The sequence below is a fragment of the Drosophila virilis genome, chromosome X (assembly GCF_030788295.1).
Source record: "Drosophila virilis strain 15010-1051.87 chromosome X, Dvir_AGI_RSII-ME, whole genome shotgun sequence".
NCBI lineage: Eukaryota > Metazoa > Arthropoda > Insecta > Diptera > Drosophilidae > Drosophila > Drosophila virilis.
This window is the reverse complement of record NC_091543.1, coordinates 28,818,609-28,833,210: the sequence shown is the minus strand read 5'-3', so window position 1 is coordinate 28,833,210 and position 14,602 is coordinate 28,818,609. Positions and strand designations below refer to the sequence as shown.

The 14,602-nt window shown below is 41.9% G+C and overlaps 3 protein-coding genes across 4 annotated transcripts; all 3 read right to left on the bottom strand.

The window, feature by feature from the left end:
• Positions 1–336: 336 nt before the first annotated feature.
• On the bottom strand, positions 337–3,152 carry LOC6631884 (calphotin). 2 transcript variants are annotated; one of them, XM_032439968.2, is made up of 3 exons: positions 3,014–3,152; positions 2,017–2,940; positions 337–1,890 (listed from the first exon to the last, which is right to left on the bottom strand). In XM_032439968.2, the coding sequence occupies exons 2-3, from the start codon at positions 2,101–2,103 to the stop codon at positions 472–474; spliced, it is 1,506 nt and encodes a 501-aa protein (XP_032295859.2). In that variant the 5' UTR covers positions 2,104–2,940; positions 3,014–3,152; the 3' UTR covers positions 337–471. The 2 variants fall into 2 exon arrangements, with proteins under 2 accessions (XP_032295859.2, XP_070066788.1); XM_070210687.1 differs by having other exon boundaries at positions 2,017–2,963; positions 3,014–3,146.
• Positions 3,153–4,937: 1,785 nt separating this feature from the next.
• On the bottom strand, positions 4,938–5,969 carry LOC6631385 (proline-rich protein HaeIII subfamily 1). The gene has a single exon (XM_002054951.3). The coding sequence runs from the start codon at positions 5,967–5,969 to the stop codon at positions 4,938–4,940; it is 1,032 nt and encodes a 343-aa protein (XP_002054987.1).
• A 1,321-nt stretch (positions 5,970–7,290) lies between these two features.
• On the bottom strand, positions 7,291–11,581 carry LOC26530423 (DNA-directed RNA polymerase II subunit RPB1). Its single transcript, XM_070208775.1, has 3 exons — positions 11,473–11,581; positions 10,410–11,402; positions 7,291–8,076 (listed from the first exon to the last, which is right to left on the bottom strand). Exons 1-3 carry the CDS (start codon positions 11,473–11,475, stop codon positions 7,429–7,431), a joined length of 1,644 nt encoding a protein of 547 aa, XP_070064876.1. The 5' UTR covers positions 11,476–11,581; the 3' UTR covers positions 7,291–7,428.
• Between the last annotated feature and the right edge of the window lie 3,021 nt (positions 11,582–14,602).

Sequence of the window (14,602 nt, the reverse complement as noted above, 5' to 3'; positions counted from 1 at the left end):
ATGCAAATAATAATAATAATAATTCAATTCAATATAATGCATTTGAAGACCGTCTATTTTTGGGATCTGTGAGCATCCCAAATCCGTATTTCTTTACATTTGACCATAATTTCATTTTTGCTGCAACTGGCAACATCGCAAAGCAGTTGCTGTTAACAGCTTTTGTAACGATGACAGAACAGTGGCTGTTAAGCTGTTACGTTAGTTAAGCTACTGTTGCTTTTAAATTTACAGCGCTGTAACGGCGCATCTTTAACAGCTGGGCATGCCAAACTGTATGAATCAAATCAAACGAAGGCTTCAACATGTTTTTCGTATTCATTTTATTTTGGTTAAAAAAGAAGAAGAAAAAAAAAACAAATTAACAGGACTAGGGCTACAATTTGGCTAAGTAAAGTTCATTAATGAAACAACTAATGACATCGAGCATGCATCCGGCGTCCGGCTTTGTGCCAGCCCATTCATTTGCATTTACTTTGTCCGCTCGTAAACGTAGCCGCCGTTGCTGGCATATTTGGTGTTGGTCTCCGAGACATTGGCTGTTTCGCTAGCCGTGCTGCTGGTCAGTGAGCTGGTCGCTGGAGCCGTAACCAGAGCTGGAGCTGGAGCCGCCTGCAGACCGGTTGTGGGCACAGGCTGCTGCTGGGCAACGGCGGGTGCGTAGCTGTAAGTAGGTGTAAAGTGCTCGACGGACTGGACAGGAGTGGGTGGGGCTGGCACGAACGATTGCTGCAATGGCAGCGGAGCGTCAACTTGAGCCTGCGCCGTTGTGGTGTAGACCTGCTGTTGCTGCTGCAGTGCCTGGATAAGCTCGGGTGCACTGTAGCTGGCAGTGGACTGTTCAGCAACTGGAGCGGCAACCGGAGCTGCTGGTGCCTGATAGCTGTAGCCAGTGTATTGGCTCTGTTGAACGGGTGCAGCTAGAAAGGATGTCTCTTGTACTTGTTGAACCACTCGAGTCGGAGCCGGAGCCGGAGCGAGAGCCGAAGCTGGTGCAGCGTATGTTTGCTGCACGACAGGAGCGGATGCCGTTAACACAGTTTGCTGAGCAGCTGATGCGCTAGCTGGAGCGGAGTAGGCATCCTGGACAACAGGAGCGGGCGCTGCAATCGCCTGACTCTGTTGAATCACTAGAGCTGGTGCGGCATATGTTTGCTGAACAACTTGTGCAGAAGATTGCACCGAATGGCTCTCCTGGACGATTGCACTCGGAGCGGAGTAAGTTTGTGACAAAACGGGAGCGGTTGCTGCTGCAGAGTACTGCTCTTGAGCCACTGGAGCTGGAGCGGAGTATATTTGTTGAACCACTGGAGCTGGAGCGGAGTAGGTGTGCTGAGCTACTGGAGTTGGGGTGGAGTACGTTTGCTGAACCAGTGGAGCCACTGCAGCTGGAGCAGAGTAGGTTCGCTGAGCTGCTGGAGCTGGGGCGGAGTACGTTTGCTGAGCTACTGGAGCAGCAACTGGGGCGGTCACTGATTGCTGAACAGCTGGCGCGGGCTCCTGAACAGCAGGCGACGCGGATGGCATCAAGAGCTGCGTGGGAATTGCTGACACCGAATAGGTGTTCCTCGGGGGCGTCTCTGTGGCCACAATTGTTTGGGGTGCCTCATAGCTGATGGCAGCAGCTGGCGCCCGATATTGCTGACTGATGGAGCCTAACTGGCCACCATTCTGGATGGTAAAGCTGCCCAGCGATACGGATGGCCTGATGGACTCAATCTGTGCGATGGGCTGCTGCGGCTGCTGGAAGCTCTGATAGCTCTGCTGTACGGGTAACCTCTGGCTAAACAGATCCTTAACAGGTGCCGGTGGCAGGTAGCTATTGGACTGGGCACGGGCCACAGCTAGGCCCACAATGGCAACGGCAACAGCGAGAAACGCAACTGGTTTCTGGCACACAAGACATTTAATAAAAGGAAAAAGATGAAGCAGATTAAGCAATACAAAGTTGGCGCGTCGAAAGGCAAATGGTAAATGGTAAAAGTGAAGATTGTCTCACTTGGGTGCATCGCTTACCATGTTGAGTGGAGTTACAGCTGCGCGTGCTACACCAAACGAACGAAACCGTAAAACTGATGCCTGTCCCACAGGTCTGATGGGCATTTATAGTTAAAGAGCCATCGCGGACGATGGACAGGGCACTTGGCTTTTGGCACTTGGCACTTGGCACTGGCATCATTGTCAAACTCTGCTTCTGTCTGCCCATAATTGGTTCAGCGTCAGCTGCGCCATCTATGTGTGAATATTTGAATGCAAAGTATGTTCACAGCAAAAGCGTGCAATTTTGCTGTATGTAGCTTTGAACCGAACCGTTTAATAAATACCCAAATGCTAAATGTTAAAGAAAACGAAAAACAATGGGCCAGCTCGTAAAGTTGTAAACACACGCTATGCAAAATGCTCGCTGTTGTGTGTGTGCCGAGACGTGGGCAAATCAGGTCTAATCTCAAGTTTCCCATCTGGTTATCTTGGCCAACATTGAGGGCGCTGTCCAAAGCGTTGCACAAATTGCTTTCTTTTCGCTTCGCGAAAAGGCACATGCAAATTTTCCAGACTCACCAGTTGACAACATAAAGATTTGCCTCACAGTGGCCAAATGGTTATGGTGTTATGTGTACAGCTACATATTTGCATTTTGGCCAACTTCACATTTTGCTTGTACAGCCAATTGTCGTCTTGGCGCAATAGGTAAAGTGCGTTGACTGCACGCAGGTTGCGAGATTACGACGAAATGGATATCAGCGATCCATAGTGAACCCCTTAAAGTTGGCATTCCGATAACATTTCGCTTACATTTCGATAACAAAACGAGGCCAAGGCTTCGAACTAGCTTTCATGTTTAACAGCGCATTGTGACGTCACAAGCGATGCAGGCGCAAGTAGCTCTTAACTGGCATTTTGCGTTCGAGCTAGGTGTGGCAGCACTGGCTTGGCTTTGCACTTGAATTGAAGTGACATTAAAACTAGTATGTAATTTAAAGTAAGAACATTTTAATTTTTATGCGTTTCTTACCTTTCGTTTGTCGCCATTGCCATTGTCGATTTCGTGCTTAAAAATTGTATTTGCATACTTTTGGCAACTTAATCAATGTATAAAATAAGCATGAGAGAATTTACGGATATTATGATATCAAAACATAAACAAAAAATATATTTTGATTGTTAAGTCAATATAAATACATATGTACATATGTATGCAACTGTTGTATGGGACTCGTTTTTGAGTGCGTTTGCATCTGTTAAGAATATCATTTGTCTTATTATGATAATGCTGTCAAGCCAGTCCGATCTTAACAGAGCATATCGAGCATACGAACAATACAAACATTGCCAACATCAACAGTCAGCGACGTCGCTCGTGGGGACTGTTCGCATACAAGAAATAACAGATAAAATGTTAAGTTGAGGGTCTCTGCAGGGGCCCCGAGGCAACAGTTGCATTAAGTAATTATGGCTAATTGCGAATCGAACAGTCTTTAAAGTTAACAAGAAGAAGAGCTTGATTTCTATTATGTACAGATAGTAGATGTAGAATTGACAAAACACTGAATGAAGTTGTTTTACACACAAATAAAAATTAATCATAGGCATAGGTGAAAAATAACCAATCAAGAAGCTGAAGGTCCATGGTAAATGACTAGCAGATACCCTGTAGCCAGATCTAAAGTCCCGAAACATAACAGAATGCAATTTACTAATGTTAAATATTGTAACACTGTAATTGACCATGGTCTATTACAAGTATTTGGTAGACTGCTGCTATTGATCAAGAACATATATACCCTATAAGATCAGAGATGCGTCCCGCACACTGTGACATCAATTTACGTGCACGAGTTGCGGGGTATACAAACATACATAAATTGAATTAAGCAAATGTATTCAAACATGTTAACAGATTGAATAATAAATAACACAGGGGCTACAAATAAGAAAGATGGAAATTAACAACAATGCAACCACAAAACAAAATAATCATAAAAACATTGTTGTCGCTGGCCGTTGCCAAATGAATTTGCATTTAAACATAAAATACGACTTGAAAACTTTAGGAAATATCACGTCACTTCACACTCTCGTAGGCGTTTGTCGCGAAATGTGGCGAATTGCAAACAAATGGAGCAAGTTTTTCAACTCATCCGCAAGATTTCTATCTAAATGTATACCCTCTACTTATACCCTCTACTTGACAATAAAATGTATATGTGTTGTGCTTTGAGCTAGTGACTTATTAACATTGCAATGTGAAGGGGATTTCGATTGAATCGAATCGAGAAACAAAATTCAAATGAACGTTTGTTTAATTGACAATTTCTTACAACTAGAAGCAGTGCATAAAAACATAATATTTGCCACAATTTTAATATTAATTATTAAATAATAATTAAATATTATGATAGAACCGGCTGGATGGGTAATTATGATCCAACAGAATTTTCTACCCTTTTCGCCGAGTTTCTGTTTCATTTAATTAACTTATTATTCGATGCATAACAGATTGTAAAAAATGGATAGTTAAACAAAAAATGTTACTTAATCTTAAAGCTTTAAAGAAAATATCAGAATTCCAAATGATAATATCTGCGCCTAGAATATTTCCTTTAACAGATTGTAAAAAAGAAATAAGTAGTTTAACAAAAAATGTTACTTAATCTTAGCTTTAAGGAAAAGATCTGAAGATCTGATAAATGATAATTTTTAGGTGTAGTTAATTTTCGAACGAGAAATTATACGCTGCCCTCTTGAAATGCTGACATTAATTTTACCTAATGAATCTACTTTACGACCAGCATAACCTTTTGTGCCTGCTCAACTCGAAGAGCCATAAACGAAATTAAAAAAAAAGCAAACACAAGGTGATGAAGTTGAATAACGAAATGAAATGTGTTTAATAATAAATTAATGATATCGCTACGGGGCTATAAAATCGGTGTAACTCATTTGGCGCGCTTATAGATGTAGCCGCCGTTGGAGGCATAGAGGGTCTCCTTATTGCGGGACTTGGCCAACTTTTTTGCAGAGCTGCTCTTTGCTTTTGCATTCGTTTCTGGCTGTGGCTCGTCCGCATATGGCTGCGGCTGGGGCTGATAGTGCTGGCCGGGTATGCCGAAGCTGGGCGAGAAGGGCTGCTGGTAGGGATATGCGGGCTGCGGGCTACCAAAGCCGGGCTGCATGCCAAAGCCGACATTCTGTTGGAAGCCCAGCTGCAGGCCTGGGGAGGGTAAGCCTTGCATGGTCAGGTAATCGGGTGGGGAAGGGAAGGGAACTGGTCCACCTTGTTGTCCAAATGGACCAGGCTGAGGTCCAACTGGAAAGCCACCTCCCTGAGGCCCGATCGGGAAGCCATTGTTCTGTGGTCCACCCGGAAACGGCCCGCCCTGTGATCCTGCCGGAAACGGAATGGCCTGCGGTCCGGCTGGAAACGGCCCGCCCTGTGGTCCAACCGGAAACTGGCCAGGTTGTGGGCCAACTGGAAAAGGTCCACCTTGTAGTCCACCCGGGAACTGTCCACCCTGTGGACCAGTTGGAAAACCACCAGCTTGTGGGCCAATCGGAAACTGGCCACCCTGTCCGCCAACTGGAAACGGTCCACCCGGAAACTGCGCCTCATAGCCAGGCGGCACTTGACCAGCTCCCATTCCAAATCCTTCTGGCCCACCGCCAAATCCAAAGAACGGCGGATAGATGGGCAGCGGAAAGTTGGGCGGCGCCATGGCCGGTGGTGGCACATTGCTACCTGTGGGTATTGCGTAGCCCGAGGGCAGCATCAGACCACTCATCGGATAGAAAGGATCATTGGATTGCATATCCTCCGCAGGCGCTTCCTCATCCGCCAATGGTTGATTGGCTGGCTGCTCGCTTTCTGGTGGCAAATAGTTGCTGGAGAGATGGCTAACATCTGCGTTGACCAGGTGCTGGAGCAGGAGCAACAGCACTAGCGGCCATGTGATCCACGGCTGCGTTAGCATCTTTGTTCGATGTTTATGTTCGTGTCGTTGAGCGAGCTTCAAGCTCGAGCGGGCGGAGTGAACTGTGCGCCGTTGGCACTGTAAGTGGCCACTTATAAGACGATTCCACAGTTCGCCAGTTACATTGTGATCTAGCAAAACTTACATAAACATCTCGTATCCGTGTCATTTCACTTTCCTTTACTTTGCATTATAATGCTATCTCTCGCCACGGAGTTCCGTTGTGGCGCCAAAACTGAACTATAAAAATTAATTAGGCAGGCGGGCAAATTTATTAAACTGTCACATATCTATATCTATATATATATATATATATATCTATACAATCCCCCTCCCCGCCTCCACACCATCAATTCCCAGCGATTTTGCATACAAAGACTATTCAAAAACATTTCTCCCAACTGGTTTGCTTTGGTAATTAACAATTCAGTTCCAGTTTCGGCATCGAGAAAAATAACCTCTAGTTAGTGAACGCTTTCTATGATATAATAATTATAAATTATCTATTCCAGCAACAAGAATCTATTAATATGCGCATATTTCAGCAATTACGAATTGATTCTTCGCCATACGAGCTAGGCCTGGTATAAAATAAATAAAACTATCAACAGTTCTTAATAGGATTAAGAACTCCACTAGTTTCCAGACGATATACCTTGGATGCCCAGTCTATATGCTGTTTGAATATTATAAACAACAGTAAGTCGACTTGCATATACCCTGCAATTTAGCGTCGAATAGCTGTGTCTCATATACTCAGCATTTCTTTCATTATTATATGTAATAAGATCGAATAGCTATGCATATAACAACCCTTCTCTTTTCGAAATATCTCAGATACTAACAGTTTTTATTTCTAATAAGTGCGCAATACTGTAGCTGTAAATGGAAAGTTAAGATACAAATTAGTTTGCTGCATAACATTACTTTAACGAATGTTATACCTAATTAACAAAGTTTATTTAAATTGAATGTATTAAAGCAAGACTAAGTTTTTACTAAGGGTATGGGCTAGTCGCCTAGCCATGAGGCATAGCTTATAAAATCCCGTATGAAAGAGCTTTGCTAGGAACAAATCGCATGTTGAAAAGCTTTACAAAAAAGCTTGAGCTTAAGCACTTAAGCCCTATAAGTTAGTAAAGATAACTTGTTAGCTTTGGCAACATCATAAAAAGCTCATCGGGAGCTTTTGAGCTTGAGTACTTATGACTCGCAGAATGCACTCAGCTCTGCGGCTTTAGACATTAAGCTCAGGATCTGGACTCAAATTTGAATCTGATGGCAGATTCTCATGGAAAAATATATATTAAAATATTTAAGATATGTTTTGTATTTTGTTTTAATTATCATATACACACAGGTTAAAAAAAAACAAATGAATAGAATACGCGGAGCAAAAAACATGTCAAATGTTAATTACAATTATGTTGATTCGATTTGGTGAACAGTTTCCAGCGTCTTACTTCTTCTTGTAGACATAGCCGCCGTTGGAAGCGTACTGGGTGCCGGCATCGACAGACGAGTAGCTGCCGGCGGAGGAGCCAGTGCTGTAGCTCTGCTGGTAGGCGGGTGCGGAGTAGGCAACCGAGGGAGCAGAGTAGCTAACCGAAGGTGCAGAGTAGGTCTGCTGGTAGGCTGGGGCGGAGTAGCTCTGCTGGACAGCTGGGGCAGAGTAGCTCACGGCCGGGGCGGAGTAGCTCTGCTGGACAGCGGGGGCAGAGTAGGTCTGCTGGTAGGCCGGAGCAGAGTAGGTCTGCTGGACAGCTGGTGCGGAGTAGCTCACCGAGGGAGCCGAGTAGGAGACAGCTGGTGCGGAATAGGTCTGTTGCACGGCCGGAGCGCTGTACGCCTGCTGCACTGGAGGCAGATACTCGTTGCTGGGTGCGCTATAGCTGACGGAAGGAGCCGAGTAGGAGGCACCAGCAGTCGAGTAGGATGAACCGCCAGTCGAGTAGCCGACCGAGGGCGCCACGTACGTTTGCTGCTGCACGGGCGGCAAATACTCGTTGCTGGGTGCACCATAGCTCTGGCTAGGTGGCAGATACTTGGTCAGATGGCTGACATCGGCGGCCGCGCAGGCGAACAGGGCGAACACAATCAGGAATTTCTGCAATGGACGAGACAAGACATTGTTGCTTCGATTAAACACACGGCACAGCACAGCACAGCAATAGCAATAGCAATAATAATAGAAAAACACTTGCACAGTAAAAAAAAAAATAAAATCAAATAATTATCGAGGATAAAAAAAAAGGCAATCGTAATTAAGCTAATTAGCTGAATTACTCCAACGCTTAACTCGTACTAACCATGTTGGATTGTTAGCTACGAGACTACGACTGTACTGGACGAGCTAGACGCTGAAACTGATGCTGATCCCTAAAGCATGCCGGCAATTTATAGCGCAAAAAATATCACTCAACTTGCAGCACTTTTCGAGAAGAAGCAGCTCGCGGCGGCTACGTCTGCAGCTTCCACTTGAAATATACACTCAGCGAAAAGAAACAGACAATAAAAAAAAACATAAATAAAGAGATGCCAGAAAAAAAAAATACAAAAAAAAAAATAAAACCAATAATACAAAAATAAAAGCAAAGCAAAGGCGTAAACAAGTTTTACGCATTTACAAAACTTTTCCGCAACCGATTTTGGTACAACTCGTGGACAACTTTGTTGGCCACACATCATCCCAAAAATCTAACCGGCTAATAGATATTTTAATACTAGTCTGTCAACTAATTTTCATGCGGCTCATTAGCGCCAGAAAAGGCAAGTGAGAAAAGAAGACAGGCGCGCGCAAGAGAGAGACAGAGACATGGAGCGAGAGAGAGAGAGAGAGTGCAAGTGAGAGTGTGCGAAAGGGAGATGGCAAAAGGGCGCGCACGAGCTCATTCGATTTGAAGGTCATGGATTTTATGGGCTTGTGCGAACTATTGGAGCCCGAGCTGAACCTTTCGCTGCATTGTTACAATTTAAGAAATTAATTGCATTTGGCTTTTGCCACAAGTTTAACAAAAACGAAGAGGGCCCACACCAACAGGTAGAGCAGCCCAATTGGGCATGGGTAAGACCTTGGCCAGCGGCATCCGATCGATCTGGCCCGCATCCCGTTCATGACAAGCGGCCGCGACTGGCCAAGAATGCACAATGATTCACTGCTGTGCTGGCCCAGTCTCGCTCTGGCATTACGGGGCACTTTCTAAAAAGAAGACAACCGGCCTTGAGAACTCGCCGACAGACCCTCACATAGGTTACGAGCGGTGCGCGCAGCTTTACATAATAAGCTACATCGCATGGGGAGGAAGAGCAGCGCTGGCGACACGGATCAACTTTTACTTTGGCCACCGTGCCAAAAGGTTCATGAACTTGGTGTTGCTTAAAAAACAGCCAGATCCACAACATTCCTTTTATTACTTTGTCCCCTGTGCAGATAAGCTAAAGGAAAGCCCACTTAAGGACAGGCAAAAGATTGATGGACTCTTCATATTTTTAGCGCCTGGCAAGGAAAAATATAAGGGAAAGGGCACAGTGACTAACGTACTAACTAGCTTTCACAACAGTAATTATTACACATTTTTTTTAAACTTAACTTAACTGGTTTTAAGGTCAGTTACATGTCTGTTAACTTGATAGTCAGTTAACAGCTCCGAACAATGTTACTGTTTGTACAGTGTATAGGAAGCATGTCACGAAAAAAATAGGTCATCTCGGGAAATGTTAATGAAACAACAAGATTAACATTTTACCATTAATAGTATACGTGCAATATATAATGAAAATGTTAATAAAAACTCATTATTTTATTAGAACCTTAACAGTATGTATTGTAAAGTTAACATAATGTAATATGTAAAGTTAATGGAATTACTGTATAAGCCAATGTTAATAACATGAATTTAGTTTAACAAATTTAATATTTAAATACTTTAGTTTTTTGATTGATAAAAAATAATTTAATTACAAGTTACATCAACAGATTATGTAAACAAAATGAAACCGAATTCCAAATAGCTTTGTAAATGAACTTATATTTGTATACATTTATAATTAACTATTAACCCGTTAGTGTTTAATCTGTTATTTTGAACAGTTTTAATTTTAGTCACATAGTCTCTAATTCAATGCAAAGACACAAAATTATATATATATATATTGGGCAAGCGTATCTTATCTTCGACCTGCCAGATAATGCTTACTATGATCTCACTAATTAATATCAATGCCTTAGACTAGAAACGAATTATCGTTGTGCCCGGAGTGGACCGTGACGACTGTTGACTGAATATTGGTTTGACATTTAAAATTATAGTTTCAGTCGAGTCGGCTGCGGTTGCTGCAAACATGAATACTCTGCAGAGCTTGGTGTCCATGCGCAACACAAATCAATTGAACTTAAATTTTATTTCATACTTTATTGTGGCCAGAGAATTCAAAAGTTTAGTAAACATAACCGCCATTGGATCCGTACTGAGTGCCATAGTTGCTGCTAGCGCCAGCTGAGTATTTGGCCTGCAGATGAGCTGGTGTAATCGTATCGCGTCCAATCACGACGGGCACGTGCGTCTCCGCGTTGAACTCCTCGATGCCATTCGATGTGGGCTCCTGGTACAGATGCGCAGGTGTAATGGTATTGGCACCAATCACCACTGGCGCCTGCTCCTGTCCGTAGGTGGCATGGGCAATGCGATCGGCCTCGGGTATGAACTGCTCCGGTGTCTGGGTGTCGGCTCCAAGGTTGAACGACTCGGTAGCCACAGCAGCGGTGCCACTTTCCTCATGAACGGCCTTCAGATGCTGGGGAATCAAGTGCTCTGGCTGGTAGCTGCTGGAGTCGCTGCCAGGAACGACTTGGGCAGCGGCAGCTGGAGTCGGCAGAAGAGCCTTGCCCTGCGAATGAATGTAGCTGTAGTGGGCAACGCGATCCGCTTCGGGTATGAATTGCTCTGGTGTCTGTGTATCGGCTCCAATGTTGACTGACTCAGAAACCGTCGCCACCTGAGCCACTGGAGCAGCCGCCTGACCCTGCGACTGGATGTAGCTGTAGTGGGCAATGCGATCGGCCTCTGGAATGAACTGCTCCGGCGTCTGGGTATCGGCTCCAAGGTTAAACGACTCTGGGGCATCAGCTGCAGAAGCTGTTTCCACATTAAGTGCCTTCAGATGCTGGGGAATCAAGTGCTCTGGCTGATAGCTGCTGGAGTCGCCACCAGGAATGATCTGGGCAGAAGCTGTTTCCACATTGACTGTCCTTAGGTTTTGGGGAATCAAGTGCTCTGGCTGATAGCTGCTGGAATCGCCACCTGGCAATGCCAATTGGCCCTCCGAGAAGGACGAGGATGAGGAGGAGGCGCCATAGCTATAGCCCGGATGTTGCAGGTGACTGACATCGGCGGCCACCAGGCCGAAAAGTGCCAACGCGATGACGCAGAATTTCTGCAATACGAAAGCAATAAAGTATTCGATGAAGGGCTTGAATATGATAAGGAATATTCTTAGAACTTACCATGTTTATGGTCTGTGCGTTGTGTTGATCTGTTGTTGGTGGCGCCGCGGTTTCAAGTTTTTATACGAAAAATATTGAAGCACATACTAGATCGTCGCTGTCTATGCTAATTGGTGGTTTATTTCTATTTTGTAGCTTTTGTCTTAACATATTTAAATCAACGCCAGAGTCCAATAACAAAATCCCGAGAGGCTTGTCTCATCGCCCAGCGAGTGCCGGCTACAAATCAAGTATCTATGTATCTTTCAGATACACGCAAATTCAAGCCTGTCCAAAACTTTGATTAGAACATCTCTGGCACTGAACGGCCTCCACTAATTATGGTGACTTTCGGCAACCTTTTTTTTTTGTTTTATTTTAAATTTTTATATAATAAGTCGCTAAAAACACAAATTAGCGCAAACTATTTTGTTATATCTGTATATGCTTATATACTCTATACTATATGATTGTATTTTGATTTCAGCTGTTTTTTAGCATGTCATAAGCGGCTTGGCCAAACGAGTTTCCAAAATTTCGGCAACGTATTTGGTTGGTAGCCGAACCGAACCCAAATCTGTCGACTCAAAGAGCAATAAATGTCTTTAAATCACATAAAATTATCTCACTTTGAATGACATTCAATCAATAAAATCTTGTCAAAGAGCAAAGCATTAAATTAACTTGTTTACTTTTCAAAACAGAAATTCTTCAAATTGCATCCAAAGTTGGCAGCTTTGACATCTTAATGTATATTAAATATACATAAGTATGTTTGCCTTATAAATTCCTAATGTCGTCTCGGAGTCTGCTCTAATCGTCGCTCGATCGCAGAGATCTAGATCTAGATCCAGTTGGGTATATATGTACCTGTGTGTGTATACCTAGTTCATTTTTAATATTCAATTCTTATGTTAAACACTTTTTGGCTTTCATCTAGTTTAGTTAAATTTAATTTTAAATTTTAGCTCAGAGAAATTTATGAAAATAGGAATAGAAACTTACTGTTAAATAAATATAAATAAATAATATAATAAGATCTTCAACAACTGCGGTTCCTGTCTGAAACTCACGAACAGCTTCATTAATCTTAGGTATGTAAGAATGTACATTAACGATGTAAGCACGACGTCTTGTACATCCTATATTGACAGTTTATCTTGATACAGGGTATATCCTAGTTCACCACTTTCGTCTACAGCATGCGTGCTTATCTATTTTCATTTTTGTCAACATATTATCAACATAAAGATATTGTTGTTCAGTTCTTTATAGAACTCGTCGCTGGACAATTGAAATTGAAATGTTTAAGAATTGATAAACATATTGAAATGTTGAATTAATCTCTGCAGTTATCAACACGACGATATACTTAGCATACATAACAGAAAATCTATGGATAAGCTATGAATATATAATAAATATCACGGATATATATAGTTTAAAAATTGTATAAGCTTCAGCTCTGTGCAAGTTGTTGTGTGGAATTCTTTTCATATTTAATTTCAGTTTTTATTTATTTTTTTATAAATTTCTAGCTTAAGCTGTAATTTTGGCCAGATATGATATAATTACGATACTTTGCAAAATTTGGCCAATTATTAAATTTTGGGAACATTTAAGGACTATTGACAATTCTTGATCAACTTTATATATACGGTTTCTTTGTTGTGTTTTATCAATAAACTGAGTTTAGATGTGTAACACAATATTTTATCATGGACTTCATGGAGATCTCTGCTTTACCTTTTGCTTTTGCAGATAGTTTCATCAGTTTGTTTGTTCACATCTTTCTTTTTTAAAGCAAAGCCAATAAGATTTAGTTTATATGAGATAGTATTTGACTTTGCATGAATATTAATTATAAGCGTCTTTATGGCCGCCGGACTTGTTTTCGAATCATGATTTAATAGCTAACTTACAAACAAAATGCAAATCGTGTGCGTCAATCTCGTTATATAGTATGCTCAATATTTATAGATGTCTACAGAATATGCCTAACAAAGAGTTTCATTCAGTCAAGCCCAACTTTAGACCAACTGGGTGTGATAAGATGCTACTGACTCATGATTCTATCGCAGATGTCCAGTTCTGCATAATTATGGAACCCGATTTGGAAGAGCTTCGCAGACAGCTAAACGGGTTTCGCTATGTATCGATTCTTGTTTGAGACTTTGGCCATAATATTTTAAGCTAGATTTTGTGTAAAATGTACGGATTAACATACGAGTATGTAAACAGGCAAAAAGTTGTTGTCTTTTTTGCTAATATTTTATGTGTTTTTTCCATTTCGCTTTTTTGATTATATTATGCGATATTATCATATGTTGATGCTGTCGAATTTGTATGGAACACCCATCAGTTCTTTTGGCTATGGCTAGCGCCTAATTAACAGATTCCTTTGAATTTAAGATATTGCTGCTTCTAGACAGCATAAAATAACCAGCTCATTATGGGAACAATAAAATATATAATAATATATAACCTGATTTGATCAGATATGATACATTAGCTATGCCTAAATGGTCAGTTCTTTGATTAAATTTCTTCGAGATATTTAAATTCTGCAATCACATCTAAATATAAAAATACTTTCAATTTAGATATTCAACTAGTTTGTTGTTACACTAAGCTTATAGAGAGCAGTATATTATGAGCATAATTAATAAAAATATCACGTCTTTGGGTAGTCGCTTAATTTGCATAATAAAATATCAAATGGCATGATGAATGGCTGCTGTTAAGCACATAATGGCTTATAGCATCGGATAAATACAATTTTCAGAGCTGCAAATATGCCTAGTCCATTTGGGGAAATGTGAACTTCTTGTGGCATCAATTTTTCGATTAGCTGCTTGTGTTCTGCAAACCCAAAAATATCTTCGGTGGTTCGGTTGGAATTAAATCCGTGTCTAAGTATCGGTTAATGTTATGAAACAATTCAATTCTTAATTTGCAATTGCCCGTTCTACTGAAAATATTGCAAGTCTAAATTTGATATCTATCCACAATTGGATCCAAATATGGTTGATAAATCCAATGTTTGGCGCCGTTTCGGCTTAGTTTCCTTTCGAGTAACTGGTTTTGGTTTACGGAACGGTTCATAATAACAGATTTATTGTAATCCCGAGCTCAAATTGGTTTCTTTGGC